Source organism: Myxine glutinosa, chromosome 9 (assembly GCF_964187855.1).
Source record: "Myxine glutinosa chromosome 9, kmMyxGlut1.1, whole genome shotgun sequence".
Classification (NCBI taxonomy): domain Eukaryota; kingdom Metazoa; phylum Chordata; class Myxini; order Myxiniformes; family Myxinidae; genus Myxine; species Myxine glutinosa.
Genome location: NC_136269.1, coordinates 96,624,890 through 96,644,575, shown reverse-complemented (window position 1 = coordinate 96,644,575; position 19,686 = coordinate 96,624,890). Strand labels below are relative to the sequence as shown.

Genomic DNA, 19,686 nt, shown 5'->3' with positions numbered 1-19,686 from the left:
CAGAGCGGCTAGAATCGAGCGAGCGTCAGCATTAACAGGGTGTGGAACATGGTATCAGTCGACCCACCGTACCGGTCCGGGCGGCGAATTTCTCTGCCAGCACGCGTCCGAAATTCCCCGGGTACGGCATCACGTATCCCAGAGACCCCGGCGTCGGAGGAGCTACCGGAGTCAGGTGACGAAGGGGGTACCGCCAAGCCTTCGGGCACGGGTAGATGCGGCGAAGGGAGGGTCGGCAGACTTTCAGCGACGGAAGCGTCGGAAGAGTCCATCGTCTCATAGATTGGTTCGATCGGTTCGTCCGATTCCCTACAAGGGTCGGCGATCCCACATGGGGCAAGATGACGTACGGAGACAGTGGTCTCACGTCCATCAGCCGTCATCACACGAGCATGCTCAGGATTAGCCTGGAGTATCTGCACTTTGTCCACTAAGGGGTCGTACTTGCTCGTGCGAACCGCCCGTTTGAGGTAGGCCGGCCCGGGCTCAGCGAGCCAACTGGGTAAAGACCTATACACCCCGTGCTCCTGGGGTGGTGGAAAAGTCTCTCGTGGGGAGTCTGGTTGGTGGCCGTACACAGTGGAGCCCTGATCAAGTTCAACGCCGCAGGTAGCGACCAAGCCCATTTATTGAGGCCCCGGCCGAGGGTCTGGAGGTTGAGCATGACGGCCCTCCATATAATCCCGTTGAAGCGTTCGATCTGCCCATTTGCCTGGGGTCTGTACGGCGTGGTGTAACTAGAAGCGATGTTATTTTGGAGCAGATAGCCTCGCACCTCCTGAGACAAGAAGACCGCACCCCGGTCAGTATGCACATAGGGCGGGTACCCGAACATAGAGAACAAATTCTGTAAGCATCGCATTACCGTGGCAGCAGTCATGTCCACGCACGTATAAGCGAAGGGAAATCGCGAGTACTCATCGACGATAGTGAGCAGATAGCGAGAGTTACTCGACACCGGCAATGGGCCCTTGAAATCCATCGCCAAGCGTTCCCACGGCCTCGTAGCCCTAACCAGAGTCCCCATGGGTGGGTTATAGAAACGCGGTTTGATTTCCGCGCATATAGCGCAGTCGCGACAGATACGGCAGATATCGTCAATCGAGTATGGTAGATTGCCACGCCGCACAAAATGAGCGAAACGCGTTACGCCCGGATGCCCCGCAGTGGCATGCAGCACGCGTAGGCCCTCCAAAGTGGTGATACCCACGCACGTAGCCGGTCTCGATAAGGCGTCGGCGGCCTGGTTATCCTTCCCCGGGCGGTATTTGATAGTGTAGCAGAAGTCGGCAAGCTCTATACGCCAGCAAGTGATTTTCTCATTCTTAATGCGCTGGGCGTGTAATGTGTCGTACATGAACGCAACACTTTGCTGGTCCGTGATGATTTGGAAACATCGCCCGAGTAAGTACGGGCGCCATCGCCGAATAGACTCGACGATCGCATACGCTTCCTTTTCGACAGATGAATGTCTCCGCTCAGCGGAGGTAAGAGTCAGTGAAAAAGCCACCGGACGCCCTCCTTGGGAGAGGGTTGCCGCGATGGCCTGATCCGAGGCATCACTTTCGAGGACGAAAGATCCGCTCTCGTCGATCGTCGCCACAGCGGCACTGGCGATGTCGGCCTTAAGGCCTCCAAAGGCCGCCAATGCGGCCGGACGCAGAGGGAATGTGTCGCAGGCCACAAGGGGGCGAAGTTTCGCGGAGAAATTTTGGACCTATTTTGAGTAATGGGCGAATAGCCCGAGGTCGCGCTTCAGGGATGCCCGATCGCAGGGAGGGGCCATGTCGAGCAAAGGTCGCAGACGCTCCTTATCTGGAGCGACAGAGCCATGGGTCACGGTGTACCCCAGATGATCTATCTTGCGTAGAGAGTATTGACACTTATCCTCGTTCATGGTTAAGTGATACCTCTGCGCGACCTCGAGGAAGCGCTTCAGATTAGCATCATGGTGCCCTTGGTCATACCCACAAACCGTAAGATTGTCTAGGTAGACGAAAACATCGGTTAAGTTCTCCCTTGCAATGAGGTCATCCATGGCCCTCTGGAAACAGGCGTTCGTTACCCCAAAAGGCAATCGAGTAAACTGGTACAACCGTTGCCCCGACTCAAATGCGGTATAGATACGATCTGCCCTAGAGATGGGGATCTGATGGTACGCACTACGGAGATCGAGAGTGCTGTAGACCGAGTACTGAGCCACCTGTCGCACCAGCGCGTCCATCCCCGGAAGGGGGTAGGCATCCAGCTGTGTAAAGCGGTTAATCGTTTGGGAATAGTCGATTACCATGCGTCTGCGGTGTGCATCGCTTCACACCACCAAGACCTGGGCTCGCCACGGCGACCGGCTAGGTTCTATGATACCGTCTTTCAAGAGCTGAGCCGTTTCGTCCGCAATGAATTGCATGTCTGCTCGAGAGTAGCGCCGTGATTTTACAGCTACAGGGGTACAGTCGGAGGTTAGATTGGGGAACAGCGAAAGCGGCTGGATTTCCATTTTCGCTAGGGCACACACAGCAAGCGCGTCAGCCCCCACAACAAGCGTGTCAGGCCCACCAAACTCCATTTCCAGACGTCCATGTCGCTTAAGAAAATCGTGTCCTAATAGAATATCAGCACATAAAGCAGGTAAGACCATAAGGTGTACATCTGGGAAAACCCGTCCCATTATCACGAGTTTCAATCGGCATTCCCCCTTCGTGCTGAGTCGAAGTCCCTGGGAAGCCATGAAGATCCGTCTCGTAGACCTCAAGACCTGCCAACCATGCCTGTGCACTAGTCGCTGGTCGATAAAACTATCCGTAGACCCTGTATCCACCAAGGCCCGCACACAATGGCCCTCGACCATGAGGGGAATAAGGGCTTGAGCCAGGCCGGACGAGCCTGCTGGGAGTGGGACCGAACCTCCCGAGTGGGTCGGCCGAGCCTCGCGGGCGGATCCTATGCCAGCGGCAGTTTTTCGGGCGTCAGAGGGTGCCCGGGGAGTCTCGTATAAGTTGTCAGGGTGTGTTCCCATGCAATCTGCAGTTTTGCGGTCGTTGCCGGAGTATTCGTTGTTCATGGGGAATCCGTTAAAGCCGTCAGAGCTTTCCCATGCATTCCGGTGCTTTGCGATTCAAAATCGCCGTTTGAGTATGGGCCTCCGTAGTATCCGAAATCGCCGTTTGACGGGTATGGGCCTCCGTAGTATTCGAAATCGCCGTTTGACGGGTGAGGGCCACCGTAGTTGGTACCGAACTCGTGTCGCCGCCAGTGGACGCTGTACGCTCTTGAGAGACACGACGAGAACGTACCGCTGGGGCTTGGCGAGGCTCCAAAGCCCCTCGCGTGGCCCGGAGTCTGGTCAAGGACGCATGTGCCATGCCCGATTGAGGATGAGACTGTTGTGGCTGTTCGGTGACTCTCGCCAAGGTCGATTGAGCGACCAGGGGCCCGCAAGGAGGGACCCTGTCCTTCAAAGCCGGGTAAGGCGCCGTGTTCCGAGCTCGGCTCATAGGCTCCGCAATGAGCCCATTCAAGGTTTTCCGGCACACTTTTGCGTAGTGCCCCTTTTGCGAGCACAAATGGCATATGGCGTCCCGAGCCGGACACACTGTCCGGAGATGTCGTTGTCCCCCACAGAAGTAGCAAGTGGCTCCGCGTAAGGCCCTGGGTCTGGTCTTAGCGGCAGCCATCAGGACCGGATCCTCCTCCGAAGCATCCTGGAGTTCCGCTCCCTCGGCGGTAGCACTCTCCGGCTGTGCGTGTAGCAAGGTTCCCGCCAAGAGGCGCGTGCGATCATAGGCGTTCGACTGCAACCGCGCTTCAGTGTGTACCTTTCCTTGCTCGAGTGCCGCCGTGAAGGTCAGGTCGGTCTTCTCCAGGAGTTTGAGCCTTAGGTCCTGAGAGGAGACCCCGGCGACGAAGGCGTCTAGGAGAAGGTCATCCTGAGCCTGCTCGTGAGTCCGTGGCTCCCGGGTGCTGTCCAGCAGGAGTTGCCGGAGCTCCTGGGCATAGTGATCCATCGGCTCGTTGGGTTGCTGGCGTCACGTTAATAGCAAATGCCGAGCATACACCGGGCTCTTTTCCTTTATGTACAATCGTTTGAGCTCCGCAATAGCGAGGTCGTACGTCGCACATTGTGCAATACTGTTGTACACCTTGTAGTCGACTTTGGAGTGCAGCATTGCTAGCTTCGCGACAGCCGTCAGCTCGGTCTCAGGCTCAGCGAAATGGTTCTCCAACGTTTTCAGCCAGTGCTTCAGTTGCAATCCACCATCCGAGGCTTGCGGGTCGGCGCAGAATTGTGTGACCAACAGCGTCTTGCCCGCCATGTCGGTAGATCGTTAATGGAATTAAGTGTTGTGAAAAACCAATCGGGTCCACAACTTTAGTCCATCTGTTGGTTTAATTCCATTAAGACCATGACATCATTCTGTAAATACAGGAAATGCAATAGGAATAAGGTTTGGCATCACATGGGTCCATTCATAACATTCAATGCAAGCAAGCTTAATATTCTATGCAGGCGTACCGTTAGCGAGTCCACTAGATGTAACATGTCACAGGAGAAGTCCCCCTGAGCACCGACCGCAGCGGGTCTTATAGCCGCGCCCCTAGCGGTGTCAGCGAGCAACGATCATCACCTGGGTTCAGCATTAGTACGAATACGATTTCACTACAGCATCCACATACATTTTTCGACGATTTATTTTCTTTATCCTTCCATCTGTGTGTAGTTGAAGTCTGATGTGGGGACGTCCCGATTTAGGATATTTAGTTACTGGCGCGTTCTTTGTTATCGGAGTCCGGCAATAAAGCCGCGTATTTTTGTACAGCAACTCCGCTTTTGGTTTGAGTTATTAATTTGCAGGTGAAGACTGCGCAGGGCCGTCAGGTAAGCCGCGGCATTGCCCCAAACCCCCCTTCTCGTGTATGATCCGCCATCAATTGATTGTCGCCTCGGTAAGCTCGATTCCATCCGTGGACGCTCTGTCTTCACAGCCGTCCGTGCGACAATATCTATTAATTATGTACTGTTTGAAGTCAGTGGCATCCGATCTATTAATTATGTCCTATTGGAATGTACCTTTTGACACTTTGAATTGCTGAGACCCATTGGACCTTTGAAGAACCTTTAAACCCCTCCCCAAGACCCTTAAGACCACCAAGACTAAAAAATACCCTAAAGACCCTGAAATACATGAAGAACCAGAGGACCCAAAATACCCTGAGGACTCGAATCACCCCGATGACTCAAAAGACCCCGAGGACAGCCTCATCAAAAAAAAACATGTATACACACACACACACACACACACACACACACACACACACACATACATACATACATACATACATACATACATACATACAGTGAAACCTTGACTTACGAGTTTAATTCGTTCTGTGACCGAGCTCGTAACTCAATTTGCTCGTTTCTCAAATTAAATTTCCCCATTAAAATGAATTGAAATGCTATTAATCCGTTCCAGCCCCCCAAAAACCACACCAATTTTTTTTGAAATATATATATATAAATATCTCGTGCTTTATATTTCACCTGTATGCAGCATACAAGTTGGCAGGATGGCCTGGACTGGAGGTACGCACACTTGACTCTAAACTGTCCAGCCTGGGTTTGAATCCCGACCCAGCTATAACCTGTCATGTCGGTGTTTCACAGGCAGGGTGATTCATCAATGTGTGTACCGCTAAACTGGGCGCCTCGTTTGCGTCCCATTAGTTGTTGGATGTTAAGGATCTCACCGTGTCTTCCACAAAGAGAAGGCGAGCTATCGCCGGCACTCTGAACAAGTTGTGGCCTGGCATGCTCTTCTCCTCTGCCGTTATATACGTCCTCCTCGGCATCTTTTTCCAGAAGAGCCCTGTCTCGTCACAGTTGAAGATTTGCTGGGGGATGTATCCTTCGGCGTCTATCAGTTCAGCAAAAGTTATAATAAAATCTTCAGCTGCCTTCACATCCGAGCTTGCTGCCTCACCATGCCTGACGACGGAGTGAATGCCGGTCCTCTTCTTAAAATTATCAAACCATCCCCGACTGGCTTTGAATGACTCTTCCGATGCCTCGTCCGTTGATGTTCCCGCCGTCTGCTGCACCAAATCCCCGTAAATGTCTCGTGCCTTCTCACAGATGATGCTCTTGGTCACGGTATCTCCTGCGAGCTGCTTCTCCGTCAACCACACAAACAACAACTTCTCCATCTCTTCATGGACAGAGGTCCGGAGCTTTGAAATAATCTTAACGCCCTTGGTTGGCGTTATAGCCTTGACTCCTTCTGCTTCAAAATCGTACATATCGTAGAAGTACTACGATCGTACTGCCTCGCCAAGTCGACAACACGCACACCTCGCTCATGTTTTTCGATGATTACGTGTTTTATATCCAAGCTCGCTCGCTCGTAACTCAGATCTCGGCTCGCATCACAAAGCAAAACATCGACCGAGCGACGGCTCGTATCTCAGAAAACTCGTAAGTTGGTGCACTCGTAAGTCAAGGTTTCACTGTATATATATATATATATATATATATATATATACACACACACACACACACACACACACACACACACACACACACACACACACACACACACACACACACACACACACACACACACACACACACACACACACACACACACACACACACACACATATATACACACACACAGTCACGTGAAAAAGTAAGTACACCCCATGTAAAGTTTTGACTTTTTCAACATACAGCTATTTGATCTTCATTTCAACAATATTGATAGATAAAGGTGATATAATATAAAATATCATGAAACATTTACATTTTGTAGTCCATTGTATAATTTAAATAAACATAAATGCAAAATTCACATGTGGAAAAAGTAAGTACACCCCGACATTTATCACTACTTCAAATACCTAAAATTAGAATCAGGTGCACCAGCTCAGGTGCAAATGATGAGAACATTGTTAGAGAGGATCTTGGAGGAACCTGTCTTATTTAAACCTCAGACATTTAGTTTGGTTTGCTCTTTGTTGTTGAAGTGTGTGGTGTCACCATGCCTAGATCAAAAGAGCTCTCTAATGCCTTCAGAAAGAAGGCTATAGATGCCTCTGAGTCTGGGAGGGATTGAAAAAGATCTCCATACAATTTGAAATCAATCATTCGACTGTCCGGAAGATCATCTACAAGTGGAGAAGATTCCAAACAACTGCCAACTTGTTCAGGCCAGGCCGCTCCACCAAGTTCAGCCCGAGAGCAGACCGCAAGATGCTGAAAGAAGTCTCTAAGAACCCCAGAATGTCATCACCGGACCTACAGGTAGCTCTTGCCACTGTTGTCAAAGTGCACCAGTCCACCATTAGAAAGAGGCTGCACAAATTTGATCTACATGGGAGGTGTGCCAGGAGGAAACCTTTGCTGTCCAAAAAGAACATCAGGGCAAGACTAAAGTTTGCCAATGAACACCGAGGCAAAGACCAGCACTTCTGGAACAATGTGCTCTGGACAGATGAGTCAAAGGTAGAGCTATTTGGCCACAGTACCAGAAGACATGTTTGGTGAAAACCAAAGACAGCATTTGACCACAAGAACCTGATACCAACTGTAAAGCATGGTGGTGAAAATATTATGGTTTGGGGCAGCTTTGCTGCATCAGGGCCTGGGCAGCTCACCATCATAGAATCCGCTATGAATTCTTCATTGTACCAAAGGGTGCTTGAGGATAATGTGAGGCCATCTGTCGAAGTTGAAGCTTAACCGAAGGTGGACCTTGCAACATGACAATGACCCTAAACATACCAGTAAATCCACCAAGGAATGGCTGAAAAGAAAGAAATGGATGGTTCTGGAATGGCCAAGTCAAAGCCCGGATCTAAATCCCATCTAGATGTTGTGGGGGGGGGATTTGAAACGAGCTGTGCATGCAAGAAACCCCTCAAACATCACACAGCTGAAAGAATTCTGCATGGAGGAGTGGGAAAAAAATTCTCCCAGTCGGTCAGAGACTGCTCGACAGTTATAAGAAACGCCGACTTGAGGTTTTCTGCCAAAGGGGGCAATACCACCTATTGGAGCCAAGGGTGTATTTACTTTTTCCACATGTGAAATTTGCATTTATGTTTATTTAAATTATGCAATGGACTATAAAATGTAAATGTTTCATGATATTTGTTATATTATAGCACCTTTATCTATCAATATTGTTGAAATGAAGATCGAATAGCTGTATGTTGAAATATGTTGAAAAAGTCAAATCTTTACATGGGGTGTACTTACTTTTTCATGTGACTGTATGAATGAATGAATGAATGATCGTTTTAAGGCCATTTTTCCCCGCTAGAGTGGGGGTTGGCCTTGCGGGCCCCATGACCTCATGGTTCCCTGTTTGAGGCAATGTTTTTATGGCCGGATGCCCTTCCTGACGCCAACCCTTAGTTGCCTTTTTCGATGCGCAGGGATACGGTGTACCTATTCTAAATCGGGGTACACACCGGATCATTCATCCCAACAAGCTGGTACTCAATTTGCCGACCTCAGAAGGATGACAGGCTGAGTCAACCGCCCTGGTGTTAATTCAGCGATCGACCGGGATTCGAACTCAGGATCCTAGGATCCCAAGCCAGCGCCCTAACCACTAAGCCAACACCAGGCTTATATATATATGTCTTATATTTCACGTGACTGTATATATATGTATATGCAGTCACGTGAAAAAGTAAGTACACCCCATGTAAAGTTTTGACTTTTTCAACATATTTCAACATACAGCTATTTGATCTTCATTTCAACAATATTGATAGATAAAGGTGATATGATATAACAAATATCATGAAACATTTACATTTTGTAGTCCATTGGATAATTTAAATAAACATAAATGCAAATTTCGCATGTGGAAAAAGTAAGTACACCCTTGGCTCTAATCGGTGGTATTGCCCCCGTTGGCAAAAACAACCAAGTAGGTGTTTCTTATAACTGCCTACCAGTCTCTCACATCGCCTGGGAGAATTTTTTGCCAACTCCTCCATGCAGAATTCTTTCAGCTGTGCGATGTTTGAGGGGTTTCTTGCATGCACAGCTCGTTTCAAATCCCCCCACAACATCTCGATGGGATTTAGATCCGGGCTTTGACTTGGCCATTCCAGAACCCTCCATTTCTTTCTTTTCAGCCATTCCTTGGTGGATTTATTGGTATGTTTAGGGTCATTGTCATGTTGCAAGGTCCACCTTCGGTTGAGCTTCAACTGTTTGAAAGATTTCCTCACATTATCCTCAAGCACCCTCTGGTACAATGAAGAATTAATAGTGGATTCTATGATGGTGAGCTGCCCAGGCCCTGATGCAGCAAAGCCGCCCCAAACCATAATATTTCCACCACCATGCTTTACAGTTGGTATCAAGTTCTTGTGGTCAAATGCTGTCTTTGGTTTTTGCCAAACATGTCTTCTGGTACTGTGGCCAAATAGCTCTACCTTTGACTCATCTGTCCAGAGCACATTGTTCCAGAAGTGCTGGTCTTTGCCTAGGTGTTCATTGGCAAACTTTAGTCTTGACCTGATGTTCTTTCTGGACAGCAAAGGTTTCCTCCTGGCACACCTCCCATGTAGATCAAATTTGTGCAGCCTCTTTCTGATGGTAGACTCGTGCACTTTGACATCAACAGTGGGAAGAGCTACCTGTAGGTCTCGTGATGACATTCTGGGGTTCTTAGAGACTTCTTTCAGCATCTTGCGGTCTGCTCTCGGGCTGAACTTGCTGGGGTGGCCCGGCCTGAAGAAGTTGGCAGTTTGGAATCTTCTCCACTTGTAGATGATCTTCCGGACAGTCGAATGATTGATTTCAAATTGTTTGGAGATCTTTTTAAATCCCTTCCCAGACTCGTCGGCATCTATAACCTTCTTTCTGAAGGCCTCAGAGAGCTCTTTTGATCTCGGCATGGTGATGCCGCACACTTCAACAACAAAGAGCAAACCAAACTAAATGTCTGAGGTTTAAATAAGACAAGTTTCTCCAAGATCCTCTCCAACGATGTTCTAATCATATGCACCTGATTCTAATTTTAGGTATTTGAAGTCGTGATAAATGTAGGGGTGTACTTACTTTTTCCACATGCGAAATTTGCATTTGTTTATTTAAATTATACAATGGACTACAAAATGTAAATGTTTCATGATATTTGTTTTATTATATCACTTTTATCTTTCGATATTGTTGAAATGAAGATCAAATAGCTGTATGTTGAAATATGTTGAAAAAGTCAAAACTTTACATGGGGTGTACTTACCTTTTCACGTGACTGTGTGTGTGTGTATGTATATATATATATATATATATATATATATATATATATATATATATATATATATATATATATATATATACATATATATATATATATATATATATATATATATATATATATATATATATTTAACCAAAGAATCACACTAACCTTATGACATGACCTTGACATCATGTGCATAAATTATACCAACACATCACCTCCAAACTCGGAGGCATCCGTGTGGTACTCAAGTCTTTGCAGACTGAGATTAAAGCTCTGTGGTCACAAATAGACAAAGGCAGAGATGTCGATTTCGACTTCACCCTCATTATGGGCCTTATGAGGCCTCCCTTTTTTATAGTAAAAAAGGTAAAAAAATCAAACATTTAAACAGCCTTGGACGTGCACCTTGACCCCACGGCCAAGGCACTCCATCTATCAAGATTGTCCCATTGGCATACACATGCACCTCAACCCAAAGGCTGAAGCACATGGTCAATCAAAACACATGCATCCTGACCCCGAAGGGCCAGAATGCATGGTCATACAATTGGACCCCTCCTCCATAGGAGTGAGTCCCCACGACTTCAACACTATGCCGTACCGACGAGGGCTTATTTTTCGCTCATCAGGACAACATACTGCAAATTGTTTATTTGTGACCAATCTAAGCCGCTAATAAACACAAATTGAACCCCCAAACTTGACTCGGAAGCAAGGCACAGATTGAGTTTCACCCCAGCAATTGCTGCACAACCTGTTAGCAACAAGTGTCATCTGCCACGCGGACACGACAGATGTGTTGGTATAATTTATGCACATGACGTCAGTGTCATGTTCTTGGGTTCGTGTGCTTCTTTGGTTAAATTTAATATTCCTGACTGCAAACCTCCTAGCTGTTGATGAGCATGGCAGAGACGGTGTCCGCGTCACCCAATTGGAGGCCCAGCAACTCCAATAACGCTTTCTCTCACAACCACAGCCTAAATTCACACATCCGCATATGTGGTCTCTCTTCCAGAGAAATGTTACCAGTGGAATCAATACACCAATAGTCCAGTCACTTTAGCCAATATATATGGTGAAAACCTGGAAATAATTAGCATAGCTCAAATTTTCTGGATATCCTCAGTTTTTAATTATTTATCACATATCAAAAATCTCAAGTGTCGTGTGCGCTTCACGGTTAAACAACCTTGTTACATAGCAACCATTCCCGAGACCTAACAGTCTTTTTGAAGACCTGTGTGAGTTCGGAGGCTGCTATAAAACTTCACTTCATCACAAATATATTGTTGCGGTTTTGAGAACCCCTCACTTTGTAAATAAATAATCACTTCTTGTAAATACTCCATCATTTAAAAGGTCAAAGGTCGCACCCATAGTTAGTCCATATGCAACACGTAGGACACCATAGGACTGTCAGTTATTTCCTTAGTATGTGTTTCAGATAAGGCTGTGTTCCCAATAGTTGAATCTGCGTTGCATTAATTAAATAAGATAGGCCCCATTCCGTCCATTTTTCCAGTCTCTCTCTCCAAATTGTATTACGCGCCTCTGCCAGCCGCAGCCGCCTCAGCGTTCGCTCCAAACGCCATTACGCACGCGGTCAAGCTTGGAGAAGAAGGGGGGCGGAGCGCCAAGAACGAGGCGTGGCCCTGTCAACGAGCCGGTGAGCCCTCGCTAACCAACCAGGGCAGAGGTGAGCCTGCTGGCGGGCGTGGCCTCAGTGCGCAGATTAATCCAAAAGCGCGTTATATAAGTGCAAGCGCGAGGACTGCACAGGGAACCATCGATGGTAACGAACTGCGCCGGGGGATTGCATTGCACGAACTGTTTATTGAAGAACGGCGCCGAGAGAGCTCGTTGTTACGAACTGCCTGTTCGATGCGGACCTTGATTGATCGGGAGAGAGAGAGAGAGCGTTTGGCACGCTTATACGTATGCAGCAGTCCAGCCCCTCGCATATGTAAGGTCCGGTCGCGCGCCAACGACACGCGAAGCTGCCTGCCGTTCTTCGCCCGCGGACCCGGAGCCTGGACGGAGTCGACCCGCCTGACCATCTGCTTGGACCTTCCTCCCCACCACTACAATTCCGTGTGAGTCTGTCTGTTTGTCCTGGGGTCGTGATAAGTTAAGACTGTATAGATAAGCTTGCCCTGTCCTTTTGTTTCTCCTTTCTTGTACATGCTTTCGTTTCCTCTTCTTTGGGTCTTGTAAATAATTAATAAACCCACTCTTTGTTCTTCCCTTACTCTGGTTTCCTCTTATTCGATCGCCTCCGTTCTTTCTTTCAATTGAGTACCTGTGGCACGATTTGGAAACCGCTCAGGATCGGGTTTAGTCATTTGTTAATGGCTCGGATCGCAGATTGCTAACCGCTCGGCAATGTTCCATCTTATCCCTGGTGCGAGCGGGAGTTATTTCCCTACTCACGGTCGGGGTTAGTACGTCGGTATTTGGTACTTCATTGACCAATCACCCGAGCTAATTCCGACCGAGAGGAGCATCATAACTTCCAGGATTGGGGGACGGCCAGCTTAAAAGACAAGGGGATTAACCCCCCCTTGATAAGGGGAGCGCCGACCCCCAAACCCGCAACAATATCAATCTGATGTAATATAAACATAGTTGTATCAGAAAGACAATATATATATTTGTACTTGTATTAACAGATAGCATCTCTGTCCTGCAACCAGAATCTGGATTTTATGAATACATGCATACATTCAGTGCATTCAGAAATTATTCAGACCCCTTCACTTTTTCACATTTTGTTATGTTGCAGCCTTATGCTGAAATCGTTTAAATTCATTTTTTCCCTCATCAATCTACACTCAATACCCCCATCATGACAAAGTTAAACAGGATTTTAGAGTTTTAAAAATTTATTAAAAAGAAAAAACTGAAATATCACATTGACATAAGTATTCATTCCCTTTGCTATGACACTTGAAATTTAGCTCAGGTGCCTCCCATTTCTCTTGATCATCTTTGAGATGTTTCTGCACCTTGATTGGAGTCCACCTGTGGTAAATTCAATTGATTGGACATGGTTTGGAAAGGCACACACCTGTCTATATGAGGTCTCACAGCTGACAATGCATATCAGAGCAAAAACCAAGCCATGAGGTTGAAGGAACTGCCTGCAGAGCTTAGAGAGAGGATTGTGTCGAGGCACAGATTTGTGGAAGCCTCCAAAAACATTCTGCTGCATTGAAGGTTCCCAAGAGCACAGTGGCCTCCATAATTATAATGGAAGAAGTTTGGAACAACCCTGACTCTTCCAAGAGCTGGCCGCCCGGCCAAACTCAGCAATCGGGGGAGAAGGGCCTTGGTAAGAGAGGTGACCAAGAACCCGATGGTCACTCTCGCTGAGCTCCAGAGATCCTGTGTGGAGATGGGAGAAACTTCCAAAAGGACAACCATCACTGCAACACTCCACCGATCTGGGCTTTATGGCAGAGTGGCCAGACGGAAGCCTCTCCTCAGTGAAAGACACATGAAAGCCCACAGAATCTTGTTTCTCACAGTCTGAGAGTCCTTTAGGTGATTTTTTGCAAACTTCAAGCCGGCTTTCAGGTGTCTTACCCTTCCAGGATTGCAACCGTTATACAAGAAATTGCTGCGGCAGAACCAACGTTCTGTGTGGAGGGTGTTGCATGAGTAAATGTCGACACGTATATGCTAACCATGACCATATATGCTAACCATGTCTCCTCATGCTTTGAAGGCCTGTGCCTGAAGACCTCTTCCCCTCCTCTCTCGTGGTAGTTGGCATTCCTCCGTCATTTGTTTGAGAGATATTATGAACTAAATTGTAGCTTGATCAATGTTTTTGAAAGAATGTGTTGTGGTCCAATTTGCTTGCAGTCGTGTGTACATCATTTGTAAATCTCAGAAATTCGGTGTTGCCATGACCTTGATATGAAAATGATTAATATCGCTCTAACCATAGCTTGTATTTCTGCATGATAATCTTGTGGTGTCCTTGAAAAGTTTTCCAAATGCCATCTGTGCTGTTTTTACCAGCAGAGAGGCTTCAAACGTTTTGAATTATTTGAAAATGTGTTTTTACTAAAGATCACCCTCTTACTGATTTTGATCGCTATATTTCACGGAAAGTCATTCTTGTTATTTTTTGCTTGTATTTCCTTTTCATCCTGCACAAACCACCAAATGAAGTGTTTTAATACATTGCTACTTCTTTCTTGTAGAAACCTCCCCCGAGCCATCATCATTTCACTGCCTATAGTTACCATCGTGTACGTGCTCACCAACCTTGCGTATTTCACCACACTCTCACCGACCGCCATCATCCACTCTGATGCCGTCGCCGTGGTGAGTGACGAGGAGGGGAAGGGAAGTCTGAAGATGAATTGGCTTGGTTGTGGGAGAGATGGAATGTAGGTGAAAGGGGATTGAGTGACGAGGAGGGGAAGGGAAGTCTGAAGATGAATTGGCTTGGTTGTGGGAGAGATGGAATGTAGGTGAAAGGGGATTTAAAATTAGGACCTGTGTTTGTTCACTCCACTTGTCATTTTTTATACATCTTGTCATCTTAAAATCTGCATCTTGCAGCTGGAGTTATTTAATTTAGCTAAAAAAAAAATTTCTGCTCGTACCAAATTGTAGAATTTTAATTTTATTTGAAATAAATCAGAGGTTGTATTTTGCTTTTTATTTAGTTATTTGCAGAAGCATGTGGTAGTAATCCCACGGTATAAAAAGGAAGCCTTTCCTCATGCTGGTTTAGAGCTCAAAAATGGGATTTTTTTTTTTTTTTTTTTTTGTATACAAGATCGAGGCTCGTGAAAGAGCGAACATTAATCACACAGAAAGACAAACCGACACATAAAACATATAACATCGGGAGCGGTAGACAAGATGGGGAGAGAGGGGGAAGGACACAAACACAACATTTGAGAGCAGGGACCGAGAGACATGGAGACATCGAGAGATCTGAGAGAGGGCGAGGGCTTTGGGGGGGGGGGGGCATGGGAAGGGGGGCGGTGGGAGAGGTATAAAACATATGGACACTACCAGGACTTCCAGGAAAGAAGTTCGAATTTCAAACAAGGTGGATCTGGGGTGAATTAGCGGGGGTAGAAAAGATCAAGGTTTTGGATGGGGAACATAAGAGATGGTGGTGAACAGCTGTTTTAAAGACCTGGAGGGAGGAGTGGGATTGAAGGGAGTGAGGGAGTTTGTTCCAGAGGCGGGAGAAAAGAGGAATGAAAGAGTGAAGGTGAGCAGAGAGCCGAGATTTCGGCAGTTTTAACCATCAGAGGGTTGCTGGCAGATCTTGTGCGACCTGTAGGAATATTTGGGGGACAGAGCACAGAGAGAGCTGGGGGTGCAAGGCCGGAGAGGAGTCGGTAGAAGACAGAAAGACCACCTACCTGCTGCGGTGAGTGAGTGAAAGGCCCTCAGAGATAGCTTCATCGCGGGAGATTCCAATAATTCTGAAAGCTTTGGTTTCAACAGCGTGAAGCCGAGCTAGGTGTGAGGCAGGAGCACCGGCCCATAGGGGAGAACAGTATTCCATTGAGCTGCGGATGAAAGCCTTGTATGTGGTGAGGAGCTCAGGTGTGCCGAGGAAGGACTTCGCACGACGGAGGATGCCCAGTCAACGACTGGCTTTGGAGGCCAGCTTGGAAATGTGGTTTTCCAAGAAAGATCATGGCAGATAGTGAGACCCAAAATCTTGAGCGACAGAACTTCTTGGAGAGGATTGTTGAGAAAGTAGATGGGAGGGTTGTCCAGTCGATCTTTTCGGAGAGACATAGTAAGAGTGTGAGATTTGTCAGGATTGAAAGACATGTTCCACTTGTTTGACCAGTCTGTGATTTTGTCCAGGTCTTCAGAGAGTGAGGAGGCAGCAGACTGCCGATCTGAGGGAAGAGGAATGGAGCGGCAGAGAGTGGAGTCATCAGCAAAGAGATAGAGAGGATTTTCGAGAGAGTCAGAGAGATCATTGATGAAGACCAGAAAAAGCACGGGGCCCAGAACACTGCCTTGGGGAACTCCAGCCTGAACAGGAAGAGGAGATGAGAGAAACCCATTCAGGGCCACACGTTGACGACGACTAGAGAGGAAGTCCGCCAGCCATGCGTGGAGATTTCCATGGATACCAAAGGAGGAGAGTTTGGTGAGCAGAGCGGGGTGCCAGACCGTGTCGAAGGCACGTGATATGTCGAGGGAGACGGCTCTAATTTCCTGTTTGGCATTGAGGACCTCCATCCATTGTTGAGACAGCAGAAGCAGCATGTCCAGAGTAGAGTGACCTGGTCTGAAACCAAATTGATGATCAGAGATCAAGCCATTGGAGAAGAGGAAAGATTTCATATCCGAAGCAATGATGGATTCCATGACTTTGCTGATAATTGGGAGAAGGCTGATTGGTCTGTAGTTGCTAGGATCTGTTTTTGCACCTTTTTTGTGCAAAGCGGTGATGTTGGCTGATTTCCAAGCAGATGGCAGTTGACCTTGAGCAAAAGAGAGGGTGAAGAGAACAGAGAGAGGGTGAGATAGAGCAGCAGAGCAGGATTTTAGGACCCGTGGGCTGATGCCGTCGGGTCCAGTTGCAGAATCAGAGTCGAGGGTTGACAGAAACTTTTCCACCTTGTCAGGAGGAAAGGACACGGAGTCCAGGAGCAGCAGGGTACGACTGGGTATGGTGGGTACAGAGAGGGATGGGTTTGGGACACAAGATTTAGAGGCAAACACAGAGTTGAGGCATTCAGCTTTTTCACGTGCGGAGTCAGCTGTGTAGCCGTTTGAGGTAAGGGAGGGGATGGAGGGGGAACAAACACCAGAAACGGATTTGACCAGACGCCACCAGGATTTGGAAGAGGGAGACAGATAAGAGAGTTCGGTCTTGAGAACGGAGAGATATTGTTTCCTGGCTCTCCTGAGGGTGGACACACACTTGTTTCGGGCTTTGTGAAAGGAAATGAGATTTCCTTCCGTTGGATTTGCTTTCCAGGAGACGAAGGCAAGTTGTTTCTGGGCAACAGCCTCACCACAAGATTCCGTGTACCATGGACGGGAGGAAGGGTATGACAACTGAAGACGAGATGGGATAAATCTGTGCATGAGAGAGAGCAATTTACTTTGGAAGAATTCCCAGGATGAGTTGATGTCAGAGGTGGTAGAGATGGGAGACCAGTCCAGATGATTGATGGCTGCTTGAAGACCGTGCCAGTTGGCCTGAGTGAAATGCCAGACTCGTCGACGCTGAGCAGGCTCCCTGAGGATGGTCAGAGAGATGTCCACTTTAACAAGGACATGATCAGATGATCCGATCGGAGCAGAAGAAGAGCAGCAGACATTTTCAGGGAAGTTAGTCATAACCAAGTCCAGAAGAGAAGATGTTCCGTTGACTGAGATCCGGGTCGGGAAATTGACAGATTGTGTCGGTCCCAGTGAGTCGCAGAAGTCCTTTGCTGAAGAGCCATGGCTGGTGAGAGAGGTACCCACACCCAGCCAACTGGCATGGTGACAATTGAAATCACCACATATGAGGAAGAGAGAGTTGGGATGAGTAGATAGAAGTTGGTCCATATCATCAGACAGCGAGATGTAGATGGAGTCATCACTGTTTGGTGGACGGTACAACACACATATGAACAAGAGGTGGGAGCGAAGGGGAAGCCGTAGCCAGAGGTATTCCTGGGGGTGAGGTGGAGAGAGTGCAGTGCAGGGCGAGTGAGGAAGAGAGTTTTTGATAAAGATAGCAACCCCGCCTCCAGGACGAGGCTCAGGTCTATCATACCGGAGGAGGGAGTAGCCCGGGAGAGATACTATGGAATCAGAGACATCATAAAGGAGGAAAGTTTCTGTTGAGCAGATCACGTCTGGTTTGACAGAAGCAACCTGTATGGAGAGATCAGTTAAGTTTGAACGAAGGCCCCGGATGTTTGAGGTCCATACCGTTAATGAAGAGGAAGGGGGAGCATCAGATACAGAACAGGGGGGAGGAGGGGTAGGGTAAGATGTGGAAGAGGTGGAAGAGATAGGGAGAGCTGTTGAAGGTGTGTCAGAGATTTCAGAATAGCTCGGAGAAAGGGAAGGATGGGGCAGACAAAAGGTTTGATGGTGATTGGGTGAGCCACAATGAGGTGTTATTTTAGGAGGGGGAAGAGCGAGGCAGAAGGTTGGGGGAGATGGAGGTGAGAGTTTGAAGGGGGAAGAAGCGGGGAGGACGCTTTGAGGAGGGGGAGTGAGGGGGGAAATTGAGAAGCAATGAGGGTGGGGAGATTTGAAGGGGAGGGGTGAGGGGGGAGTTTGGGAGGGAAGGGACAAGGGGAGGGATTTGAAAGGGATGGGATATGGGGGAGATTTGGAGGGGAGGGGTGAGGCAGGAGTCTAGGAGGGGAGGGGCGAGGGGGCGTCTTGGCGGGGAGGGGTGAGGGGGTAGTTTAGGAGGGAGGGGGCAAGGGGGGAGATTTGAAAGGGATGGGTGATGGGGAAGATTTGGAGGGGAGGGGTGATGGGGAAGATTTGGAGGGGAGGGGTGATGGGGAAGATTTGGAGGGGAGGGGTTATGGGGAAGATTTGGAGGGGAGGGGTGAGATTGGATTTTTGAAAGTGTACGATTTATGGGAAACGAACATTTATTGCAAAATGAGTTTCTTGTGACCTTCGAGTTAAAAATACGTTTAAGGACGCTGGACGCTGGATGGAGGATGGAGTGCGGGTGAGTTTAGGGAATGTAGAAAAAAGGCACTATAGGAGATGGATATTTTTTTTTGGGATGAATTGATTTGGTGAGCAAGTCGAAAGCAGCCTTTTAAAGAAGAAGAAGAAAAAGGTGTTATAAAATATGACGGAATACATAACTTGAGGGGAAAGTGTAAACATTGAAGGTTAATGAGCGAAAACTATCTGGGGAAATGGGGGAGAAACACGTGGTCGAAGAACGAACGAACGAATAAGAATGAATAAACGAATGAGAACAGAGAAGGAAATGTTTTTTTTTTTTTTTTTTTTTTTTTTTTTTTTTTCCGAGTTGAGATTTACACAAGGAAGTAGGCTATGGGTGAAAAGCCTGGGAATACAGAGAACGAAAGTTATTGGATCACAAACGACGGACCGCTGAGAGAAAAACAAAGCCTCAAGGTTGTACAGTGCACACTGTACAAGGCCTCAAGACACGACACGGCAAACAGACGATCAATTTATGAAAGATAAACACCGAGAAACAACCAAAGTTGCACACAATAACTTCACACACCGAAAGATAAATACAGTTTCGACAAAATACAATTGTGAACAGACTTAACTTCGAAAAACGTGGAGACCGTGTGGAGCTTCGAAAATCCCTCCCACCGTCTCCGAGATCTCGCGAGATCTCCAATGACCGTCGGTGAGACCGTCGGTGAGACCGTCGATGATGTTACATATTTCTTAACAGGAA

General features: G+C 47.6%; 1 protein-coding gene across 3 annotated transcripts in view; it reads left to right on the top strand.

The window, feature by feature from the left end:
- The window catches only part of SLC7A5 (solute carrier family 7 member 5), a 147,230-nt gene that overhangs the window by 75,685 nt on the left and 51,859 nt on the right, over positions 1 to 19,686 (top strand). For all 3 annotated transcript variants that reach the window (XM_068128800.2, XM_068128801.2, XM_068128799.2), the window contains exon 6: positions 14,483 to 14,606. In XM_068128800.2, the coding sequence (XP_067984901.2) occupies positions 14,483 to 14,606 (124 nt within the window). The remainder of the gene's footprint in view (positions 1 to 14,482; positions 14,607 to 19,686) is intronic.